The sequence below is a fragment of the Vigna unguiculata genome, chromosome 4 (genome assembly GCF_037176805.1).
Source record: "Vigna unguiculata cultivar grain cowpea cultivar isolate G323 ecotype 2 chromosome 4, ASM3717680v1, whole genome shotgun sequence".
NCBI lineage: Eukaryota > Viridiplantae > Streptophyta > Magnoliopsida > Fabales > Fabaceae > Vigna > Vigna unguiculata.
In genome coordinates, this window is record NC_140795.1 from 43,369,420 (window position 1) to 43,395,135 (window position 25,716).

General features: G+C 31.3%; 2 protein-coding genes across 2 annotated transcripts; one reads left to right on the top strand and one right to left on the bottom strand.

Moving 5' to 3' along the window:
• Window positions 1-11,920: 11,920 nt before the first annotated feature.
• LOC146887261 (uncharacterized) lies at window positions 11,921-15,855 on the top strand. Its single transcript, XM_085672305.1, has 2 exons — window positions 11,921-12,590; window positions 15,788-15,855. The coding sequence occupies exons 1-2, from the start codon at window positions 12,005-12,007 to the stop codon at window positions 15,853-15,855; spliced, it is 654 nt and encodes a 217-aa protein (XP_085528431.1). The 5' UTR covers window positions 11,921-12,004.
• Window positions 15,856-23,144: 7,289 nt separating this feature from the next.
• SCL8 (SCARECROW-like 8) lies at window positions 23,145-25,510 on the bottom strand. Its single transcript, XM_028068529.2, has one exon. The coding sequence runs from the start codon at window positions 25,362-25,364 to the stop codon at window positions 23,409-23,411; it is 1,956 nt and encodes a 651-aa protein (XP_027924330.2). The 5' UTR covers window positions 25,365-25,510; the 3' UTR covers window positions 23,145-23,408.
• Between the last annotated feature and the right edge of the window lie 206 nt (window positions 25,511-25,716).

Sequence of the window (25,716 nt, forward strand, 5' to 3'; positions counted from 1 at the left end):
AGATCAGGTTTGGTTCTTATTAAAAGGTTTTATTATAACATTCATTTACAACTTTATTTCAAAAATTATTTTATAAACTTTATATATGAAATATTTATGGTTTTGTGGTAGCTTCTTTGATATTAATTTGGTCTCAACCTACATAATAATCCATTTAATTTAAATTATTCCACACCAGAAAGACAGTTAGAATGAAATATAAATTATTCCATCACAAAGTATACAGATAAGGAAATAATAATTCTATTTTCATCTATATTATATTATACTGGTGAAATAATAAAATAGTTAATTTATGATAATAAAAATTAATATAGTTAAGTTAAAAAAATAGTAAAATAAATAATTGATTAAATTTAAAGAAACAATGCAAAAATTGATTAAATAATTATTTTAATTTAAAAAATAAAATTGGAAAATAAGTATTGATACTAAAAATAAAATTTTCTTTATACATAGCATAGTATTTTATTATTTTTATCGTAAACACTTTGCATGTATTTTCATTAGTTTCATCGAATTTTATTTTATTTTAGTTACTCACAACTAAATTTTAAATATATTTATTTTAAGGATGAGATAAAAAAAAAAGTAAAAAAAGCTTCTTCCTACACCTCTAATTATTTCTTCAACACTCCAAATAATCACGTTAATGACCATTATTTTCTTCTCACATGAATAGGTAAACTGTGAAATCCCTTTTAACGTTTCTCTTTCTCTGTTAGAAGAAAACTACCATTCCTCACTTCCTCATCCTCTCTACTCCTCAATTCTTCCCTAACCTCTCTTATCAAATTGTTGCCATCTCACTGTCTGCTTGATTTGTGCCCAGATTCTGGAAGGACCAACCCAACAGGACCCTCTGCAGCTTCCTCCCTCAGCTCCCTTCCTCCTAGGTAGGTTCCATCTCTGTTTTGGTTCAATTCCAACTATGATTCACTAGTTAACCTCTGAATTATGGGTCTAATTGTGTGATTCTCCCTTCTCCATATCTTGGTGATGGATTCTCCAGGTTAAACTGAGATTTCTGCCCTATTGCAATTAACTTGACTCCACCAAACTAAATTCTTAGCAAAAAGGTAAGGGGAGCTAACTCTTTACTCAATTTTTGTGTAAAAAGTGTCTTTGAGTACTTGGATTGCATGATCCTATGTTTAATTGATGTGTGGAACTACTTGTTGTGTGAAATTGAATTGTTGTGTGAAATTCGTAGCTCTACATGTGAAGAACATATTGAAATCCTGATAATTTCGCCCAGGCGAGCAGCTCTCACCTGAGCAAAAGTATCAGAGAGTTACATCTGTCACTGCGCGAGGTCTCGCCTAGGCGAGCTGGAGTCGCTTGAGCGAGAGATCATCTCGTCTATGCGAACCCGTTTAGCCTGAGCGAGAATTCGCTCAGATTCTTGAGGTGCCCACTGTAAGAGGTCTCGCCCGAGCGAGAGCAGCTCGCCTAAGCAAGATAACTCTTTAGCTCAGTCGAGATCCTCTAGCTTGAGCGAGGTTCACTGCAGAATTGGATTTCTTCTCTGTTTCAAATTAAATGAAGTTGTGTTAATTGAATTGATGTGATAATTGTCTATCTTGCACGTAAGTTTTATGAATAATAGTTTATGAGATGGAATTGTGTGAATTTGGTTCATTAGAGAATGTGAATGAATTAGGATTTCAAGGAAAATTCTAAAGAGGATGGTTTTTGTGAATGTAAGGACATGAGGACTCATTTTGGTGGTATCCTGACGCTCTTATAACCATTTAGGCTCATATAGAGTATAATGGATTATGTCGGGAAGAGTAACAGGAGATCCTAGTCTATGGACCTGATCCGTCATAAACGTAAAGGGGACTTACCCTGGGAGTGGTTGGGTGAATACCCCTTGTGCCCAAAACTCTGCAAAGTTTAGGAACCGTCACAGGTGCAAGCCACCAAGAGCTCCAATGTCACTTACATAATCCGGATATCGAGTCTAGAATCATGAATGCGTGTTATGATTGTGGTGATTTGAACAATTATAATGTCATTTACATAATCCGGATATCGAGTCTAGAATCATGAATGCGTGTTATGATTGTGGTGATTTGAACAATTCTGATAAATGTGATAAACCTTGATTGATGCTTAATTATTAAATTGCATGATTTCTCTTTATTAAGTTAGCTTACCCTTCTTGCATATATTTGTTCTGTGTGTCTTTCTCTTTTGCAATGATCGCCCTTAATGATTGGCGTGAGCAGTTAAAAGTGCAGGTGAGGACACACACCTCCTGGATAGGAGTTGAGTTGTGACTGAGCGTTTCTAGCAGTAGCCTTCACTCTTTGTTTTGTCTAGATGGTTGGGTGTTTTGTAACCCTTTCTTAGTGTAGGCTGTGTTTATAGACAGTACATGTATGGTTACTTTTGGGATGACTGTATTAATACTTTATACCGACCTATCTCTATCATCTGCTCTTGAATTATCATGATATAAGGTTTTGTTTGATAGCATAAAAACTATTAAAACTGTTACATTAACGCTATTTAATTTATTTACTTTGTTTTGTGGATTTTAACAAAAAAAACTTCATTAGACACTAGATTTCAAAATTTAATACAAAAAGTTACCAGATTTCGGAAATTATTTTAAGAAAATACTGAATTTAAAATTTTGATTAAATAAATCAACAATTTTAAATATAAAAATATTTCAAATTTTAATTTATGAAACTTTCTAAATTTCAAAATCCAATTTATACTTTCTGAATTTTAAAATCCGATTAAGAAAATCACCAAAATTCAGTTAAATATTGTCACGGATTTCTAAAAGCCATTTTATTGAGTTACGAAAAGGACTAAAGCCTCCAATTACAGGCTAAAGCCAAGAGAGTCCAAACATAAAAAGAAAAAAAAAAGCTTTTATATATGTACTAGAAGACCAAATTGTCTCAGACTAGAAAATACTTTAAATTATACAAATCATACTATATTTAAGATTAAGAAAATCAGAATCATAAATAATTTAAACTTTTTCAACATTCATGAACAAATCAAAGATTCTTAAAAGAAAAAATTCTTAATACCAAAAGTACATAAGTAGAAAAAGTACAACACACTCATAACTAAATATAAAAATCTTCAAAACAATAAATGAAACTCTATTTAAATGTACGTTTATAGTAATTTGTTTATATTCTTGCATTTTATTGTGTTAAAGTAAAAAAACAATAGATGATAACAGTGGCAATATATTTGAAAGATAGCTACGTTTCTTAAGCATGTTAACAATCATTATTAACACTAAAGCATATAAATATCTACTAAAACACGTTCAATTAATTAAAAAAGTATTGCATGATGTGATGTTAATTCGCTTTGTACAAATAGCATTCAACGCAACTTCTAAATATATATCTTTAACCAAATTATTATAAAGTTTTAAAGTTTAGCTGTATTAAAGTTTGAGAAAACGATAAATTCTAAGTTAATTAGAACTAAAAATATATTTAAATTTTAAAATAAATCATTTTTTATACAAATATTTTTGTTTAAAAATTCAATAAATTAAAAAACAATTTTGTATTAATTTCCAAACACAAATATAAGTCTTAACTTATCGTTCATCAACATTACAAAATACTAATTACAAAACAAAAGAAGAAAAATAATTCCATCATCATTTAAGGTACTTTATCTATCAAACGACAATAAAATCCGGTTAAAATAAACTTATAAAAACTTAATTATTTTTAAGAGCTATTTTATCTTCTTTTGTAATAATATTTTACAAAGAGTATAAGTTAAAAAAATTCACTAAAACTTAATTAACAGGCCCTACGGTGAGTGCAGGTCCATAGATCTCTCTAAAGCCCAAAATCACTAACAAGTTGGGCCACAGTAATGTAAGTCACAGAAATCACCAAATTATTTAAAAGAAAAACAAATTAAAATCGCTACTTCTAAATATTTTCCGTTCATTAATTAAAAGGTATTATAAATGTTCTTGAATCTTGTTTCCCATCAAACAGTAATGAAGTTTCACCATTTATTGTAATCAGAAAAGAAGTCATTAACACTATTATTCAATCATAAGATATTATTATATACCGTAAGCTCGCATAAACTATGGTATATAATGCTAACTTTATTATTGACTTTAAAAAAAATGTCATAAAAGTCGTAGCAACAGTTGTACATAGTTTATTATATGTGACCACTTTTTTTTCCTGCTATAAATTCATACTTTTTTTTTCACTTTCAAACAACAAATGTGTAAAATGATTAGAAACAATCTTAAATTTTGTTAGACATGTTACAAAATTATCTCACATATTATACTAGGTTTTTTTTTTTTCAATATTAATCTCAAAAAAGAGTGTTATTGGTTAAAAGTAGTGTTTTAAAATACAACTACATTTCTTAGTAAATAAGGTGTTGTTGGTTAATAATTGAAACTAGTGTTATTTTTCATTTTATTTGTCACAATTAAAATGAAAAAGATATTTATATTTATAAGAATATGTAACGGATAGTTTATACATACAGGTTAAAAACTTCGTAGATGTGTACACAAACATGTACATAACAATGATTTAAAAAAAATAATAATGTTATTCTATGCACCAAAAGTGACAGCATAATTGCAACTTGTTAGTAATAATATCACTACTTACTTTTATGCTTTTCTTTTAAAGATTATTAACCAGCATGATGTATCACTTATGGTTTTTATTATGTTTTGCTAGCCATTGGGACATGAATTAAACCTTCCTTGCTATAAATCCTTGAACAAATTATCTATATTCATTAAAATTTATGCAAAAGTGAATTTTCTCATGCAGAATTAATTAAGCTGAACAGTATTTTAAATAAAATGAAAAAGTACATATTTAAAATTTAAAAAAATTGTGGATTAATCAGGCATTCATTATAAGGAAATGGAAAAAAAAAATCATATGTAAAATAATATTTATATAGAAAAGAATTTGTCAATAAATTATAATTTATAGATAAATTTTGTTGACAGATTTTAGGATTTAAATTATCAACAAAATAGTTGTCAGCAATAGATTTGTTGATGAATAAAAAGTTTTATTAGACACGAATATTTTTATTTGTAAATTTTGTCGATAAAAATGAATGTTAAAGTTTTCGCTTTATCATTGACCATGTCGTGATAAAAATAGTTGGTAAATTTTTCTATAATGAATTTTTTTAAAATTCGTTAGTAATTGATTTTTTTTAAAATTTACCAATAAATCTTTCAATAATTGATTTTTTGAAATGTTAGTAAATTTGTTGATAATTGTATTTTTTAAAATTTATTGGTATTTTCATTTATAAATTAACAATAAAATGGACGTTAATTTGTCCATCAAATTTGACGAAGTATTTATTTTAAATTAAGTGGAGATGAATAAAAAAAAAGAGAAAGAAGGAAAAGAAAGACGAAGAGATGAGTAACGAGGAAAGAGAAGAAAAGGAAAGAGAAAAAGGAATCAAAGGTGACAAATGTAGGGATGACGACGACGACGACGAATGTGGTAATGTATGTTATGGACACAATAATAATAAATAATTACCAATAAACTTTTTATCATCAGTAATTATTGACATATTTTATTTTTGTTAATAAAATTTATTAACAAATATTTCATTAATTAATTATCTTGGAAAATTTTACTTTAGTGATAGATTTTTGTTAAGATATTTTGTTCTTCATAAATATGATTGTTTTGTAGTGATTTGTCGTTCAACATTTCACATATGAATCAATTAACATAAATATGAAATAAAAAGTATAGAAATAGGATTATTTCTGTTAAAAGATAGCCTTTTTACAGTGAAGAAAATTTGTCCTTCTTTCAATGTATTAAAATCACTATTAAAAATAAAAAAATTTAACATTTTCTATACTATGCAATATTTTCTTTCACTTTCATCTATACTCCACCCTGAACACAGTGTAAAGGTTTCACCTTTAAAAACCAGTAAAAAAAGAAGAAGTTCATCACTAAAATATTAAATATACAAGTGGGTTGAATATTCCAAATTAAAAATTTGTCATCCTCAATAATCATCCAACCTGAACATATCATTAAAAATCTGACAAGGGTTAATAATATTTGATCTTTATAAGGTTTTGACTTTACTGGTTCATGGAAGTTCCAAGTCCCCCCTTTTTAGTGACAGAGGTTTCTTCTTCCACTTTTGGGTGACATGTTCCTCTTATCATTTCACCCATCAAATCCAACATTCTTTCTTCGTTATTCTTTTTTATTATTTATTTATCTTTTTCTATCATCACTTTACTTAATCAATTTCTGATTACCTCAATCAAAAGGCATCTTAATTATTGCCCCAACACTCACCCAAATGCACTTAACTACTGTTATTAATGTCATATTTATGTTCCTTTTATTATTCTATCATACTATTTGTTTGGCTTGCAATTTTAGGTTTATTCATATTAATTGTTTACCCTTTTCACATTATTGTTCATGCCCACTATTGCTTCTCTTTACTTTTGCATTTATGCTCATGTTGTAGCAAAATTTATCTTCCACTTTAACCTACTTCTCTTCCTCACAATAATTATGGTATAAATATATATATATATATATATATATATATATATATATATATATATATATATATATATATATCACTTGCAAAAGGGAAAAATGTTAAAAAAAAGGCAAAAGATAAGATTTCTAAAATGGTACTTTTTAAACTGTTTTTTGGCAGTAAACTTATAGAAAGAGGAAATGAAAACCCAATTTAAAAATAAATTACCTATAGCTAGCTTTAAGTGCGATTTTGAATCTGCCATTTGTTTGATGTAATATTCCATTTAAATTACTCGATCAATCGTTTATATAACATTTAACTTTATTTTTTATTGGTGACAAATACTACACCCCACTAAAATCATTAAATAACAATTAATTTTATAAATAAAAAATATATATTTTATATTTTATACATCAATTATAACTTTTTATTCATAATATAAATTATTTTAGATATGTGACATCCAAATTTTAGCATCTTAAAACTAATAAATTAGGATGTTCCACTTTAGTGTTTTAAATAGATAAACAAGTGTATAAAATATATTAATACAGTCTTACAAATAATCGGATTATATAAATATATCAATTATACGTACCAAACGTTTTTAACTCTAAACACAAGCTAACCACTTACAATAGTTTTCCACTAGCTTCCTACTAAGACCTCCTCCGGACCTAAAAAATGGCTCCTCAACCTCCAGAGGTGTCTTTGAAACTGCAATCACCACTGCTCCCACCGAGAAGGTGATCATTGCAAAAAGAAAACATACAATACAAGATAGAAACACAGAAGAAGGGTAAGCTAATAACTTTTAAAGAATTTTCTTCAATCATATAATATTGATATATATATATATATATATATATATATATATATATATATATAACTGTTAGATTTAAGAGGAGGGGATATCACTAGGGAGATACAACACCAATGAGACCTGAGCCCAACCACATAAGGCACTGACACCCTTCAACCACATTGGTACACTCCCCCTCTAGCGGAAGCATTCCCAACCACGAGTACTCCTTTTCTGCCCTTTTCTGTACCGCCGTTTTTTCTTAACAGGACACACTTTACCTGGGACCCTTGCCAAGAAGACTTTCGATACTAGGACCATACTGCACTCGTCTGAGCCGGTTTTAACCATCGGCTCTGATACCACTGGTTAGATTTAAGAGAAGGGGATATCACTGGGGAGATACAACACCAATGAGACCTGAGCCCAACCACATAAGGCACTGACACCACTCTCAACCCAAAACCTTAAGGCAATGGGTTTATGGGTCTTTATTCTTATATAGTGCTCTACTTTGTCATTTCTGGTCAATGTGGGACTTAGACTCACACTTGGATTCCTAACAATAACAACTACAGACAAGTTGATATTCACATACATATATTTATAAACTACGACTCAACTAATCCAGATACATGAATTGGGGTCAGATCCTGTCAATTCTTCACTTGTAGTGGCATCTCATGCTCTGTAGAGCGACAAATTAAGAGTGAAAACTCTACCACATACAAGGTCAGTCTGTTAACACCTATGGTCAAGGAAAAACCCCTAGGCTAGGACCTCCTACTCCTCTCACCACATACCTCATTCCTCTCTACTTCAGAATTTGAATGATTATTAGAGTGTCAGGATAACTGCCAAGATAACCCCTACCTCAATGCATACACTACCACAATCACTGTTAATCCTCCTTGGCTTAGCATCAACCAATCTCAACTCAGTCTCATATAAACAATCTCATATCATATACTCATCATTCATAATAATTACAAAGCTTCTATAACCATAAAAAATATCATTCAAATCACTCAAGAATGCAAGTTTCAGGTTCGTACTTACTCGCCCAACTAGTAGCACTCGCCCAGCTAGTAGCACTCACCCAACCACTAGCCTATGCTCGTCCAACGAGTAGCACTCACCCAACCATTGGCCCATGCTTGCCCAACGAGTAGCACTCGCCCAATCACTGGTGCAGGACTGGAAGTTCCTAACTTGGAAATTCGCCCAGCGAGTTTGCAAATCTAATCAATTTTGCATATCAGTGTTCTGCATAATTCTGCAAATCAACTCATTCGCTCAGCGAGTAAGCAAATTTGCACAATCCTGCAGAAACTGATTTAAGAAAAACTATACCTATTCAACCAATCCATACAACTCCAAAACCTCTGTAGAGACCGTTTGAGTATCAATCATTAATACTATCAAAATATTGACACCAATTGCATCCAATTGCACCCATAGCATACATTTATTCTCAAACAACATATAAAACTTAAGTATTTATCGTTTTCAAACATCACAACCCAATTCACATATCAAACACATCAGTCGATTACAGAATAATCACAAAATAACATTCTTAACAAGTTTGTGAGACATTATAGATATTAGCTTCCCTTACTTGGTATTCTACTTAAACAACTCTATAAACGTCAAACGTCTCTAACTCCACAAGATGCTCTATCTACACATAGAAACATCACAAGAACGATTAGGACATACCATTATTATCACTGATCAACAGAGACTCATACTAATATATAAAACGACGCATGCAAGCGAAAGAGGACTTACATGCAATAGAAATCAGAAAAGACAAAAAAAAAATTAGAAACTTAACTTACGCGAATGAAGAAATTGATTAATCCAAATTGAAGAGTTCACCGAGAGGAATAATCCTACGGTCTCGGTTCTTCAATCAGACGGCCAGAAAGACAGAAAACTTAGAGAGAAGTCAAAGAACTCTAGAAAAGTGATTTCTAGAAATATTGTGTATTTTAAAATAATGAAACTTGTTTATAACAATTATATTTATATTAAAACCTTTTAATATTAAAATAATCGAGTTTCAATATTTTTAAACCACTATCACTTCTAAAACACCATTTTCTAGAGTTTTACATCAATAATTCATAATTTATAAATTAAAATTTAACTTAATCAATATAATAATTAATTATTTTAGTTTTTAAATTTAGTTGTTGTAACATCTCAAAATTTATGCCACAATGTTTTCAGTATAAGAAAAATGGTTGAATAGTTATAATATTTTTTTTTCTTTCAGTCATAAATATATATATATTAGTTGATATCATAATATTATATATAATATCATAATATTATAAATGTTATAAATATATATATATATATATATATATATATATATATTATTTAATATCATAATATCATAAACATTAAAAATACGAATATATGTACGTAACATATGTACGCAATATATTATATATATATGTTATTTAATATCATGATATTATAAACATTAAAAATAAGAATATATGTACGTAACATATGTACGCAATATATTATATATATATATGTTATTTAATATCATAATATTATAAACATTAAAAATAAGAATATATGTACGTAACATATGTACGCAATATATTTGACTATCAGTACGCAATCTTCAAACGTATATGATATATTCCTTACAGTCACGTAAGCACACATCAATATGTATATTATTATATTCCAATTAAAATGATTTCTTTCTTACAGTCACGAATAGCATTAAAAGCATGTCTATCGCAAAGTGAAATATCAAGAATGAATAGTTACTTAGTAACGTAACTGGCATAGTGTGAGGGATCATTTAGTTCAAATAAAACTAATGTTAATCATTACTTAGAGTAGTATAAATAGGTGATGAGGGAATACAGGGGGAAAGAAAGAAAAACAGAAAAGAAGAGTCGTGTATGTGAGAGAAAGAGAGAAGAAAGAAAGAGAAAAAAAAAAAAATATATATATATATATATATATATATATATATATCGTCAAAGTCTCCGTGCAACCTTGGTATAATTTTCACAATAACTAAGGTAAGGGAAGGAGACATCCATCACTTTATCTTTTTACTTTGATTATTTTTTTTATTAATAATTATTTTATCTCGATATTTACCCTAAGTGAGGTGTCCCTAACCTCATTCTAATTTATATTTAGTTCTCATTCCTACTTATTTATTTATATTCATCTCCAGTTATTTATTCAATTTATATTTATTCTCGTTTACTTATTTATATTTATCTCCAGTTACGTACTGGTCATTTTTAGTTATTTATATTTATCTTAATTATACATTGATTCTATCTATTTGTTTATATAATTATGTGATTTAATATTGAATTAAAATTTATGATAAATAAAGATTTGATTATTGTAGTTGAAGGTATGACCTTGGGGATTTAAATGAGTTAGTATTACTCAAGATGAGATGTTCTTGAGTTACTTTGTTGGCCATGAGCTCATTTATCCTGACTAGTCACTACAAAAGTAATCAATATCTTTATAAAAGTATAATAAAAATTCAGTTTCATGGATTTGGGAAAAATTTTATTTCTTTTTATTTTATTATGATACGTCATTTTTTTTTTGGATATTTGTCTCACTTCCCCATTTCTTTTGATTGTGTGCGAAAAACAAAATTTTACAACATTATCATAGATGGCTGCTCCGAACACGCCTGATCCCTTCTTCGCCGACATTGTGGCTGTTTTTCCGGGAAATGCATGGCAAACCAATGTAGTAAATAATTCTGTAACATTTCAGGGAACGGGAAACTCTACCATTACTTTTCTCTCTGCTCCGAATGCACCGATTGTCATCGAAGGACAAATCAGAGTTACCTTTTATTTACCCCCAACAGTCCAAGTGAATCCTATCCATAACATTTTCCCTCCACTTGTTTGATAAACCGCATATGAGGGGAAAACTGTAAATAAATAACCCTTCTTCCTCTTCCAGTATAGGAAATATAAAATGTACTAAACAATGTGGATATAGGAAGTATATAGTATTGTAAATATATATATATAAATGTGAATATTTTAAATATAATGATATATTAGTGTATAAATTATTGCCTCTAAATTCTTATAAGTGTACTGTAATAAATAAATAAGTAGAATAATTTTTTTTATCGTCTCATTAGATGGTATCAGAGCGACGTTTCATGCGAGATCTGTGAAATGTGCTCATTATTTTTTTCTCTAACTCATATAATCCCAGATGGCAAACATTAGAAGAAACAATGAATTAACTGAAGCAATGCAAGCTATCCGAGACATGGCTGCTGCTCTAATGAGGAATCAAAGACCTGAAGGAAACCCTGAATCACAAGGATTAGCTGAATTTAGGAGAAACAAACCCCCACAATTCTCTTGAGGATATGATCCAGAAAAGGCTGAATTATGGATTAAAGAAATGGAGAAAATATTTCGAGTTATGAACTGTGCTGACAACCAAAAGGTGAATTATGTTGTATTTATGTTAATAGGAGAAGCCGAATATTGGTGGGATGGTACCAGGAGATTACTTGAAGGAGGAAGAATAATTATTACCTGGGATGTATTTAGAACAAGGTTTTTAGAAAAATATTTCCCTAATGATGTGAGGAGAGCAAAAGAAATAGAGTTCATGCAGTTGAAGCAAGGAAGTATGACTGTAGGGGAATATGCTTCCAAGTTTGAAGAATTAGGAAAATACTCTACTTTCTTTTATCACCCAGAGGAAAGGATGAAATGTATAAAATTTGAAAATGGACTTAGAGATGAATTGAGAAAAGCAGTAGGGATACTAGAAATTGCTGATTTTCCTATGCTTATTCACAAGTGTAGATTTTTGGAAGATTTTGAGAACAACCAAAATATCAAACCAAAGTATTTTGGACCCCAGACAAATAAAAATAAACGCAATGAGGGAAAACCTTACAATCGCCCACAATGGAGGACCCAATCCAACCAATCTTCATCAGGAAATTCTAGTAGACCTGTATATGATCACATCAGATGCTTCAAATGCGGACAAGGTCATCATGCTAAAGATTGTCACCTTAAAGGACCAGTCTATTTCAAGTGTGGGAAACCTGGTCACATATTCTCTGAGTGTGGACAACAAAAGCCACATTTCAATCCAACTGCAACCAAGACAAGACCTACCACAACAGGAAGAGTGTACACCATGACTGGAGCCAAGGCTGCTAAAAACCATGATCTAATTCAAGGTATGTGTTTTATTAAAGGAAAAACTTTAAATGTACTGTATGACTCAGGTGCAACTCACTCATTCATTTCCAATCATTGTGTTCAACATCTTAATATGTCGACCTCTTTTCTAAAAACTAGTTTGGTTGTTTCAACTCCCACAAATGATTCAGTAATAACCAATAGAGTTTGTTTAGACTGTCCACTGTTCATTGAGAATACAAAATTTCTTGTAAATTTAATATGTCTACCTTTATCTCAATTAGATGTAATCTTAGGTATGGACTGGTTATCTTCCAATCAAGTCCTTTTGGACTGTGCTAAGAAATCAGTGATATTTCCAAACTCTGAGAATCTTCTAAAATCACCTACCAATTCAAAAAGTGAGCCTTTAAGGAATGAAATTCGAGGGTACTTGTTATTATCTTCTATGGAAATAAAAGAGAAAGTTGAGTTGAAAAATATAGCAGTTGTTCAAAATTTTCCTGAAGTCTTTCCCAATGATATTCCTGGTTTACCACCTAACAGAGAAATTGAATTTTCCATAGATCTGATGCCTGGAGTTGGACCAATCTCTATGGCACCATATAGGATGTCACCCTCTGAATTAGCGGAATTGAAAAAACAATTAGAAGAGTTACTTGAGAAACAGTTCATTCGTCCTAGTGTGTCACCTTGGGGAGCCCCTGTTTTGTTAGTTAAAAAGAAAGATGGAAGTTTTAGGTTGTGCGTAGATTATCGTCAATTAAATAAATTCACCATAAAGAATAAATACCCTCTTCCTAGAATAGATGACTTGATGGACCAATTGAGAGGAGCCTCTGTATTTTCTAAGATAGATTTAAGGTCCGGATATCATCAGATTAGAGTAAAAGCAGAAGACATACAAAAAACTGCTTTCCGAACTAGGTATGGTCATTATGAATATCAAGTGATGCCTTTTGGTGTGACCAATGCTCCTGCAATATTCATGGATTACATGAATAGGATCTTTCATCCATTTTTAGATCAATTTGTGGTTGTTTTTATAGATGACATTCTTATCTACTCTAAGACTCTTGAGGAACATGGGGAACACCTTCGAATTGTCTTGCAAATCTTGAAAGAAAAGAAACTGTATGCTAAATTGTCTAAGTGTGACTTCTGGTTAGAGGAAGTAAAATTCTTAGGACATGTGATTTCCAATAACGGAGTGTCAGTGGATCCGACCAAAGTAGAAGCAGTTTTACAATGGGAACCACCAAAAACAGTGACTGAGATTCGCAGTTTTCTCGGTTTGGCAGGATATTATAGGAGATTCATTGAGGGATTTTCTAAAATAGCTTTGCCTTTAACCCAACTCACCAAAAAGGGCCAAGCTTTTGTGTGGACAGAAAAATGTGAAAATAGTTTTCAAGAACTCAAGAAAAGATTAACCACTTCTCCTGTTTTAGCATTACCTGATCCTACTGGACACTTTGTTATATTTTGTGATGCCTCCAAAATAGGATTAGGTTGTGTTCTTATGCAAGATAGAAGGGTAGTGGCATATAGTTCCAGGCAACTGAGAACACATGAGAAAAATTACCCAACCCATGATCTAGAACTAGCTGCCATTGTTTTTGCACTTAAGATATGGAGACATTATGTTTATGGTGGAAAGTTTGAAGTTTTTAGTGATCATAAGAGTCTCAAATACTTGTTTGACCAAAAAGAATTAAATATGAGACAAAGAAGATGGATGGAATTTCTGAAAGATTATGATTTTGAATTATAGTACCACCCAGGTAAGGCAAATGTAGTGGCAGATGCGTTAAGCAGAAAATCTTTACATGTCTCTTCACTAATGATTCATGAAATGAATTTGTTAGAAAAATTTAGAGACATGAATTTGTCGGTCACCCTAAGCCATGATAAAATGCAATTAAACTCCATTCAGATCATTAACAATTTACAAAAGCAAATCCATGAGGCACAAGAAGGTGATGAGTTAATTAATAAGAAAAAGAAATTGATAGGTCAAAGGGGTGGGGAGAATTTTGGCATAGATAAAACCGAAACTTTAAGATTTAAGGACAGGATGTGTGTACCCAATAATGAGGAAATTAAGGAAATGATTCTAGAAGAAGCACATAAAAGCAAATTAAGCATACATCCGGGCACAACAAAAATGTATCAAGATCTCAAAAAAATGTTTTGGTGGCCCAAAATGAAAAAGGAAGTGGCGCAATATGTAGCAAAATGTCTAGTTTGTCAAAAAGCTAAAATGGAACACCAAAAGCCAGCAGGAATGCTACAATCCTTAGATATACCTGAATGGAAATGGGATAGTATAGCAATGGATTTTGTAGTTGGCCTCCCACGAACCGTTCAAAAATTTGATTCCATATGGGTTATCGTGGATAGGTTAACAAAGTCTGCTCATTTCTTACCCATTAACATTAGGTATTCGTTGGAAAAATTGACTGATTTATACATAAGAGAAATTGTCAGGTTACATGGAGTTCCAATAAGTATTATATCTGATAGGGACCCTAGATTCACTTCAAAATTTTGGAGAAGTTTACATCAAGCCTTAGGTACTAAGCTTCACCTTAGCTCAGCTTATCATCCCCAAACTGATGGACAATCTGAACGAACCATTCAATCTTTGGAGGATTTGCTGAGAGCTTGTGTGTTAGAAAATTCTGGTAGTTGGGATCGATACCTGCCTTTGATTGAGTTCACCTATAACAACAGTTTCCATTCCAGCATAGGTATGGCACCTTATGAAGCATTATATGGGAGGAAATGTAGAACACCTTTGTGTTGGTTTGAGACCGGTGAAAATTCAGTGTTAGGTCCTGACATGATTCAACATACAACCGAGAAAATCAAAATGATTAGGGAAAAATTGAGAACAACTCAGAGTAGACAAAAAAGTTATGCTGACAAGAAAAGACGACCTCTTGAATTTCAAGAAGGTGATCATGTATTCTTGAAAGTAACACCAACCACTGGAATTGGTAGAGTGATGAAATCAAAGAAACTCACTCCCCGGTTTATTGGCCTTTACCAAATTCTTAGAAAAATAGGTCTTGTTGCATATCAAATTTGCTTACCTCCGTTCCTTTCCAATCTCCATAATGTCTTTCATGTGTCTCAATTAAGAAAATATATTTCTGATCCAACTCATGTGATAAGACCTGATACAGTACAATTAAAGAATAACCTTACATTTGACGCAATGCTTGTACAGATTATGGACAAGAAGATCAAAGAATTGAGAGGCAGACAAATCCCTCTAGTGAAAGTCATGTGGAATGAAACTAAGGGAGATACCACATGGGAATTCGAAGAAAAAATAAGAGGAAATTATCCTCATTTGTTTTAGTACATAAAAAGCTAAATTTCGAGGACGAAATTTATGTATCTGGGGAAGAAAATGTAACATCTCAAAATTTATGCCACAATGTTTTCAGTATAAGAAAAATGGTTGAATAGTTATAATATTTTTTTTTCTTTCAGTCATAAATATATATATATATATTAGTTGATATCATAATATTATATATAATATCATAATATTATAAATGTTATAAATATATATATATATATATATATATATTATTTAATATCATAATATCATAAACATTAAAAATAAGAATATATGTACGTAACATATGTACGCAATATATTATATATATATATATATATATATATATATATATATGTTATTTAATATCATGATATTATAAACATTAAAGTTAAGAATATATGTACGTAACATATGTACGCAATATATTATATATATATATATATATATATATATATATGTTATTTAATATCATAATATTATAAACATTAAAAATAAGAATATATGTACGTAACATATGTACGCAATATATTTAACTATCAGTACGCAATCTTCAAACTTATATGATATATTCCTTACAGTCACGTAAGCACACATCAATATGTATATTATTATATTCCAATTAAAATGATTTCTTTCTTACAGTCACGAATAGTATTAAAAGCATGTCTATCGCAAAGTGAAATATCAAGAATGAATAGTTACTTAGTAACGTAACTGGCATAGTGTGAGGGATCATTTAGTTCAAATAAAACTAATGTTAATCATTACTTAGAGTAGTATAAATAGGTGATGAGGGAATATAGGGGGGAAAGAAAGAAAAACAGAAAAGAAGAGTCGTGTATGTGAGAGAAAGAGAGAAGAAAGAAAGAGAATATATATATATATATATATATATATATATATATATATATATATATATATATATATATATATATATATATATATATATATATATCGTCAAAGTCTCCGTGCAACCTTGGTATAATTTTCACAATAACTAAGGTAAGGGAATGAGACATCCATCACTTTATCTTTTTACTTTGATTATTTTTTTTATTAATAATTATTTTATCTCTATATTTACCCTAAGTGAGGTGTCCCTAACCTCATTCTAATTTATATTTAGTTCTCATTCCTACTTATTTATTTATATTCATCTCCAGTTATTTATTCAATTTATATTTATTCTCGTTTACTTATTTATATTTATCTCCAGTTACGTACTGGTCATTTTTAGTTATTTATATTTATCTTAATTATACATTGATTCTATCTATTTGTTTATATAATTATGTGATTTAATATTGAATTAAAATTTATGATAAATAAAGATTTGATTATTGTAGTTGAAGGTATGACCTTGGGGATTTAAATGAGTTAGTATTACTCAAGATGAGATGTTCTTGAGTTACTTTGTTGGCCATGAGCTCATTTATCCTGACTAGTCACTACAAAAGTAATCAATATCTTTATAAAAGTATAATAAAAATTCAGTTTCATGGATTTGGGAAAAATTTTATTTCTTTTTATTTTATTATGATACGTCATTTTTTTTTTGGATATTTGTCTCACTTCCCTATTTCTTTTGATTGTGTGCGAAAAACAAAATTTTACAACATTATCATAGATGGCTGCTCCGAACACGCCTGATCCCTTCTTCGCCGACATTGTGGCTGTTTTTCCGGGAAATGCATGGCAAACCAATGTAGTAAATAATTCTGTAACATTTCAGGGAACGGGAAACTCTACCATTACTTTTCTCTCTGCTCCGAATGCACCGATTGTCATCGAAGGACAAATCGAAGTTACCTTTTATTTACCCCCAACAGTCCAAGTGAATCCTATCCATAACATTTTCCCTCCACCTGTTTGATAAACCGCATATGAGGGGAAAACTGTAAATAAATAACCCTTCTTCCTCTTCCAGTATAGGAAATATAAAATGTACTAAACAATGTGGATATAGGAAGTATATAGTATTGTAAATCTATATATATAAATGTGAATATTTTAAATATAATGATATATTAGTGTATAAATTATTGCCTCTAAATTCTTACAAGTGTACTGTAATAAATAAATAAGTAGAATAATTTTTTTTATCGTCTCAGTTGTTATTTAATAATTTTTTATGATATTATTTTATCCTAATAGCAAAAAATATGAACTGATAAAAAAATAATAGGCAAAAAAAATGTTTTTTTTTCTTTCTATGTCGTGCATATATTTTATGCAAATATTGAAGTTTTAGTTTTACGTAACTGTTAAGACTTTGGCAAGTGTACCAAGTCGCGCAAGTAGTAACTGGTAAGACCGGGATATCGTTTCACAAGAGACTCGTGTATACTAAATTATTGTGTAATTAGTGACTAATTTAAACTAATGAATAAATTCATAATTTGGGTTTTTGTATGCAAGAAAGTAAATATTTCATAAATAAGTAAAATTGAACTTGGATATTTGAAGACTCTAGAAAATGGTAAAGACTAGAAATGCAATGGATTGATATTGTTGGAGTTAGACTTCACCTACTTCACTCTCATGTATATTAAGCAATAAACTCTTCTCCATTAATTACTAATGTCAACCCACAAGTCTACTCAAACTCTAATCCCTTAGTTGAATGAGCCTAGGTTTCCTTATTTAGAGTCAATTCCTTGAATTCCTAAATAAACAAACCCGCTTTACAAATTAGGGTTTAAGACAACTAATGGGTCAAGTTCCATTCCTAGATACAAGTTCCATTAGGTATCTTGTTCCAATTCAAGGTTTCAAGAGATATTTTCCAATACCTAATGATCCAAATATCATGCAATGAATGGGTAAAACAAAGCAAGCTTAAAATACATAAACAAAGATACTAGAAATCAATGGAAGAAGCATATATATTCAAACCATTCAAAAATACATGAAAGTTCAGTGGCTACATCTAACCCCAACAAAAATGGGTTTAGCTCTCCATTGTCATGAAGAGCTCAAGCTTACAAAATAGAAATGGAAGAGGGAGGAGACACAAAGAGGAAGGTGGAGCTGTTCCCACAAGTCCTAGCAGACCTCCAAGCGCTCCAAGACGTGTTGCTCGAGCTCCAAAGTGTCCAAGATGCGTTTCCCCTCGCGAAAACAGAAGAAAAAGGGTCACTTGACACATCAGCGAAAACTGGCGCCTGGCGGAAGCCTATCACCGTCAGGCGCTAGCCATTAAACAGAGGTCAAATCTTCCCACTACCGCCCGGCGGTGACCAAGTGGTGCCTAGTTGGCGCTAGTCTGGCCCCCTGATTGGCGCTAGTTTGGCGCCTGGCGCTGACGGTATCTGCTGCCTGGCGCTGCCTTTGTGTCGCTAAGCGCTTCCTGTTGACATTTTTGCACTTCTCCTTGCTGTTCCGGGTTACTCATTTGTCTGGACTCTGGGAACAAAGCTTCCAATCTATAAATAGACACAAAAAATGAGGATTAGTGGTATATTTAGGTCAATGTAACCCAAAATGTATTTATTTACAAAAGTAAGATAAATTTGAGGATTAAGTAGGTTAAAAGCTTTGGAAGAGATGATTTTGTTATGAAAATGTAGCTTGGATAATGGTAAAAATTAACATTATCAGAAATATATTTTGATTAAGAATATATTTAGTCTAAACTAAATAAATATTTCAAGTAAGAATATTTTAATTACTAGTATACATTATTGTTTTGTCACTTTACAAAGTTTTTTATACTTAAATTTATTTTCCAAATCTTACCTTTATAAGACATGAGGTTTTACAAGAATTAAAATTTTAATCAACTGAAAAGTAGGCATTTTATAAATAGATTATAGTTCACTTTTTATTTTATAAAAAATTGTATATACTTCTAAATAAAATTTATATTTTTTGCAAAAACACAAGTTTTATTTGCTAATATACATTTCAAAACAGTTTTTATCTAATTTAACTTTTAAAAAAAGTGTATCACCTTAGAAAATCTCCTTCTATCATGCATTGACAATTTGAAAACAAAAAAAAATCTTGTGGTGATCCACCAAGCGAAATCAATGGAAACAAATTATGTTTATTACAGAACATGTTGGGGATGATATTCTACCTTATCTTCTACAGAGTAATATTTTTCCTTTGATTCTCCACATTTTCTTGTCTTCAAATTTTCCCTTCTTTCTTCCTTTGATTAAGCATTTATAAAATTATTATTTTTATTCTTTTACAATGTGTTTCAATTAGTTTTGAGGTGAGAAATTACTAATTATTTGTTATGATGAATGATAAATGATTATAGTTTTGTGATATAGAATTGATTATTATTGTGATGCATACACATTATTATAATAGAGACAAATTGTGTGAATATAAGGTGAGGAATTTAATTGAGTTAGCTAAAGACGACAAAAAAAAGAAAAGAACAAACATGACTCGTGAAGAAGAAGAACACGGAGTAGTTGAGGCATTATTCAGTTTCACTACAACTGTAATCAACCATTTCTATAAATAGTAACTCACATTTTGCATTTCTCAAACATTTTTTCTGGAATTTGTAACCAATTATAAAATGTCGATTATGATTAGTTTTCTTCTTTTTATATATAAAAATGTTTTTTTTATTATAGCAAATATAGCCTCCAAGATATTTGAACACACTTGAGATTTTGACAACCCACATGTGATTTTTATAAAGTTATACATAAAAAATATTTTTAGTACAAAATTTTAGGGACAGAAGAAAGATCCCTAGCTAGTAGTATATGGTAGGTAAGAAAACTAAATACATGTTTCACCATTCTTTAATTATATTATGTAATATTTTTGTAATCTTTCAAAAAATATAATTTGTTCCTTTAAAATTAGAAGCTTTTCCTCTTCTATTTTCATACATAGTTTAATGTGTGTGAATTATACTTTAATTATAACATATGATTGGTATAAATTATATTCTTACTATGCTAAACTTTCATCATTGAAATCAAATACTCCAAGATCAATAGTGTAAGTTTGATTTTGTATTTCATGATCAGTGGAATTTACTTATTGAGAGAAAAATTTAATAAAAAGATATTTTATATTATTTTTTAATATATAAGAAAATTGGAATTTGACGAAATATTGATAAAGAAGGAATCAAAAGACCGAGTTATAAATTTCTTATAAATTCATTGATAACCCATGCGAAAAAAAAAACATAAAGCAATAGCATTTAGTTAATAGAAATGTAACTATTAAGAAAGATACTAACTGCTCTAAAGATATAAAAAATATATATATAACAAAACAAACAAATTTTATGATCCTACTAAGTCTCTATAGTTAGGGCATGAACTTTAACAAGACTCACTTTGAATATATTTTATTTAAAACAATTGGAAACAAAAGTTTTTGTGAAAACATATATGAATGATAACCCTTTAGAACATGAAAGAAGAAGAGACTTTCTTATAGCTTTAATATGTTTTGCTTTGTCGTGAAAAACATTTTTTTTTTTCAAACTGATTGACAAATTTGCACACACAATGAAACAAATAATCAACTCTGTTATTGATACACAAATTATGAAAGATATTAGATCTAATTTAATTAATAAATAATTAAGGATATATATATATATATATATATATATATATATATATATATATATATATATATTCAGTTTTTGTAGAACTTCTCCAAACTCTACTATTTTTTGGATTTCTATAACATACAATAAAAAAATTGTTTTTACTAAATTGCAGTTAATTTAATCTGAATTGGAGAAGCCTTAAATATTATGATCATTATAAATAAAATAAATAATTTCATTTTTAAATTATCTTTCAAATATCTTTTGTATTTTTATTTTTGAAACAAATGACTAGTCTTATAAATAAGAGTTCCAACAACATCAGTGAAATACAATAACATACATATAAACACAAATTATATACAATATACAATAGTTAGAAATAAAGTTAGTAGGACAAATATCAACTACTTATCTCCAAAGAAAAAGTTAAGTACCATAAAAAAAATTAAAAATCAAACTTTATAATTTTAATATATAATTTGAAAATATGATAGTCATATTGACTTCTAAGTTCCCTCACTATATAAGAGTATCAGATTTTTTTAATATATTTTTTAAGACTACAGCTTGAAATAATTTTGTTAGAATTTTTAATTAAAGATGTGAATATTTATATTGAAAATTAAATTTATTAAAAACAAATAGAATAAAAAATACTGTATTTGTATACTGTAACATTTTATCCAAACCAAAAATACGTTCATCAATGTTCTTTTTTAACAATATTCTTCATCTCCTTATTAATATGTGCTCAATTATTTTATGAATAATAGAGATCATCCAATTTCATATACATGCAACTTTTTTATAACTTTTACTATGTATATAGCATCATCATACCTAATCGATCAATGTCAACAATATTTGAAATTCTAAGTGACACAAACACACGGTTAATCTAATTTTACCTTATCATCCACAAAACTGTTATTCCATTTAACCATTTCACAGAGACTAAAAAACCTTTATCATGTAAAAAAATGAAAACTTTTATCATAAAAAAAAATATGAGGCGATGAGCGAGAAAAGCAAAAGCTGAACCAAACACGTCATCTGAATTTCAGTTTGTGCTATATATTCCCAACCATAAAATATAGTTGTATTTTTGTTTTTCTAAGAAAGATGTCTCTATATAACCTAAAACTGTTCTTACATTTAAGCTCAATTCAAAATTCAAGAGATGTGATTATACCAAACAAACACGAAAACAACCGATAAAAACAGAAATAGAATAAAAAGAAGTTGAAGAATGAACCATCACTAGGACAGCAAAATAGTCTTTATATTTTGTGGTATCAATCATAGTCTTCGTGTTTTTTTGGTAGTAACATGATCTTGAACACTTTGTATAAAATGTTTGGATTATGAATCTAAACAAAGAATCATTCATTCTTACATAACAACAGAACTTGGTTGAATACAATAAGATAATGAAAAAAATACAAATTTAGAAGAAAAATTGGATAATAGAGAAACTGGAAGTCTAACTAAATCCCTAAAAATAAAGGGTATGAGTGGAGCCCTCATTTGTCGGTAATGTAAGGGCAAACTAATCCATTGTATGACACAGAAATAAGCTATGTACCAAACAGCAACCAACTTCTTTCACACACTTAAGTGAAGATCATAAACAAATGAAAGCACATCAACACACAGAGGAATCAATAAATGTATCATATAGCAACACAAGTCTTCTCGGAATGCAAACACTTGTTTATTAGTAGTTTTGGTAGAACCAAGAGAAGAAGGGTAAAGGGTAATAGACTAGGGACTTTCCTTTCACATTTTCTTTTCACCCTATTATCATATAATTTTCCAATTCTATACTCTTTGCCTTTCCATTATCTCTAAACATAGTTAAAATATAGTAACAATGTGATATTTATATATTTATATATTATGTAATATAATCATAATAATATTTAAAACTAAATATTAAAAAAAAAGTGAGACATGTTAACGCCAAGCAGATGCGACCGTCAGTGTTCTTCCCATCCAGCCAGAGCAAATCCCACCGTTCTCTTCCTTCACCATCAGTCCCGAGTTGACTCGGTTGTTGTTGTTGTTGGGAGTGGCGGTGAGTCGTGATTTGATTGACTCGACTATGTTTTGATTCAGTGGCTTTAACTCAAACCCTGCCATGCTCATACGCGCTCGCCATTTTCCGAACACTTCACAACGCTCTACACGATCTCTGCCTTCGCATGCTACTGAGTTGTGTAGCTTGCGAGTGAGTCCTTCCTCGAGTCTGACTCGGTCAGAGTTGTTGATGCTGTTATTGTTATCCCTAGAGGTCATGGCTTCCATGGACTCCAATAAGGCACCGTAAAACGACAGTGTTTCTGCCACGCGAGCCAAAAAAGGTGCTGTGTTTGCATTCATCTCCTGTTCCACTATCGTTACCACGCGCGGGGCGAGTCCCTTCACGCGCCGGAGAAGCTCGTCGCGAGGGTTTTCTGTGGAGACGCTCTCATCAGGAATTTTGTTAAGCTTGAACGCAAAGTTCACCACGAGAACTTCGTCCTCATTGCATCCCAGCGACTCGCGGGTCAACTCGGTGAGTTTCTGAGTTGGTACAAGTCTGAACTCGAACCCGATCCTCTTCCTTTCTGCTAGACGACTCAGCATGTCTCCGACTGCACGCACTCTGTCCTCGCTGCCGCTCTCCGCCACCGCCACTAGTTTGAGTGTGACGTTCTGTCCACGTGTGGAGAGCGCGTTGAGAAGGTGCGGATACTGCTTTCCCTGTCCAATCTCAAAATCCACCACACAGAACTTGTTTTCCATTTTCTCCTCAAATGCAGCTTCCAAAATCGCGAGATTCGCAGCCATTAACCCTACCTTAAAACACATGGAGTTTTCCAAAATCAACTGAGTCGACTCGGCGTGTTCATAGCCGAAAAGCTCCGTCACTGGAGGCGGATATTCCACCGGATTCACCCTGGACTTCAACGCCAACACCATGCAATCGGTTAATTTGTCAGTCCGGTTTGGACCGTTCAACCGGTTCAGGATCTCCGTAGCCATGTCATATTTTCCTTCCACAATTGCAGATGCGGCTTCCATGAGGGTCTGCTTGGAGCATCCCGAAGCAGGTGAAGCGATGGAGGAAGAAGATGACGTAGACGAAGTGGTTGATGAAGTCGGTGATGTTGAGACCAGTTTCTGAACCGGACCGGGACTGATTAAATTCTGATAGGTTTCAGACCACTCGCTGGTGGTTATCACGGACGCAGCATCGGCTTCTCCTTCATCTTCATCGTTATCTTCCAGAAGTTGTTTCTCCAATTCAAGAAGCCGGTGATCCATGATCTTCTTCTCCGGCTCAACCACCTGAACCGGAACCGGAAGAGGAGCAGAAAGACGAACCCGGTTCTGTGGCATGCCCAAATTGGAGTTCCGATAGCCGAAATTTGGGCTTGGCATGGGCCCAGACCCATTGCTGGGAAGGTTAATGGGCTGGGGACGGAGCTGATGGAGTAAAGGAACACCAAAACGTTGCTGTTGGTAAAGGGAAGGGTTTTGGTTATGCAATTCGGTAAAGTTCTCCATGGAACTCTGAGAGAAACTGGTTCGAGGCTTAACTGAACGAAGCAAGAGGTTAGAGAGGACGTGGTTGGGGTTGTTGTTGGGTTGGTTATAGGTTTGGTTATAGGTTTGGAATTCGGTGAGGGTGCGTTTACCGATAAGGGTTGGTGTCTGGCGTTGAGCGATCTGCGAGGCAGGATCTAGAAACATTGCAGGGAGGTTCTGTTGCTGGGTTCGGTAGAGAGGGTGGAGGTTTGCGGTGGCAGTCGCGACGCCGTTTGGGTTGTTCATGGTGGCTGCCGGAATGGATCTACCGGTGAAACCACCCGCTCCGGCAAAATACTCCGATGCCCCACCTCCCCCAGTGAACCCCGGCGATGACATTCTAGGATTCCGCGAAGAAAATAAGGAAAAGGAAAAAAAAAAAAAACAGTTAAAAGGTTGTGTTTTTGAAGGAATGCATCAGAGAAAAAGAAAGAGAGAGAGTGTGTGTTTTGGTTATGTTGTGTGGTGCTTCTTATGGGTTGAAATGATTCTCATGAATATAACGGGAATGGGAAAGGGTTTTCTTTTATTTAAAAAATATCGTTTATAATTTTATAAACATAATATAATATTACAATATTCTGTTTTTTTGGGTTTAAAATACAAGGGTGGAATGTTTCGCATCAGAGTTTGTACGCATCGAGATCTGACCGTTGATATTTTTAAGATTCCAAGATTCAGCTGGAACGGA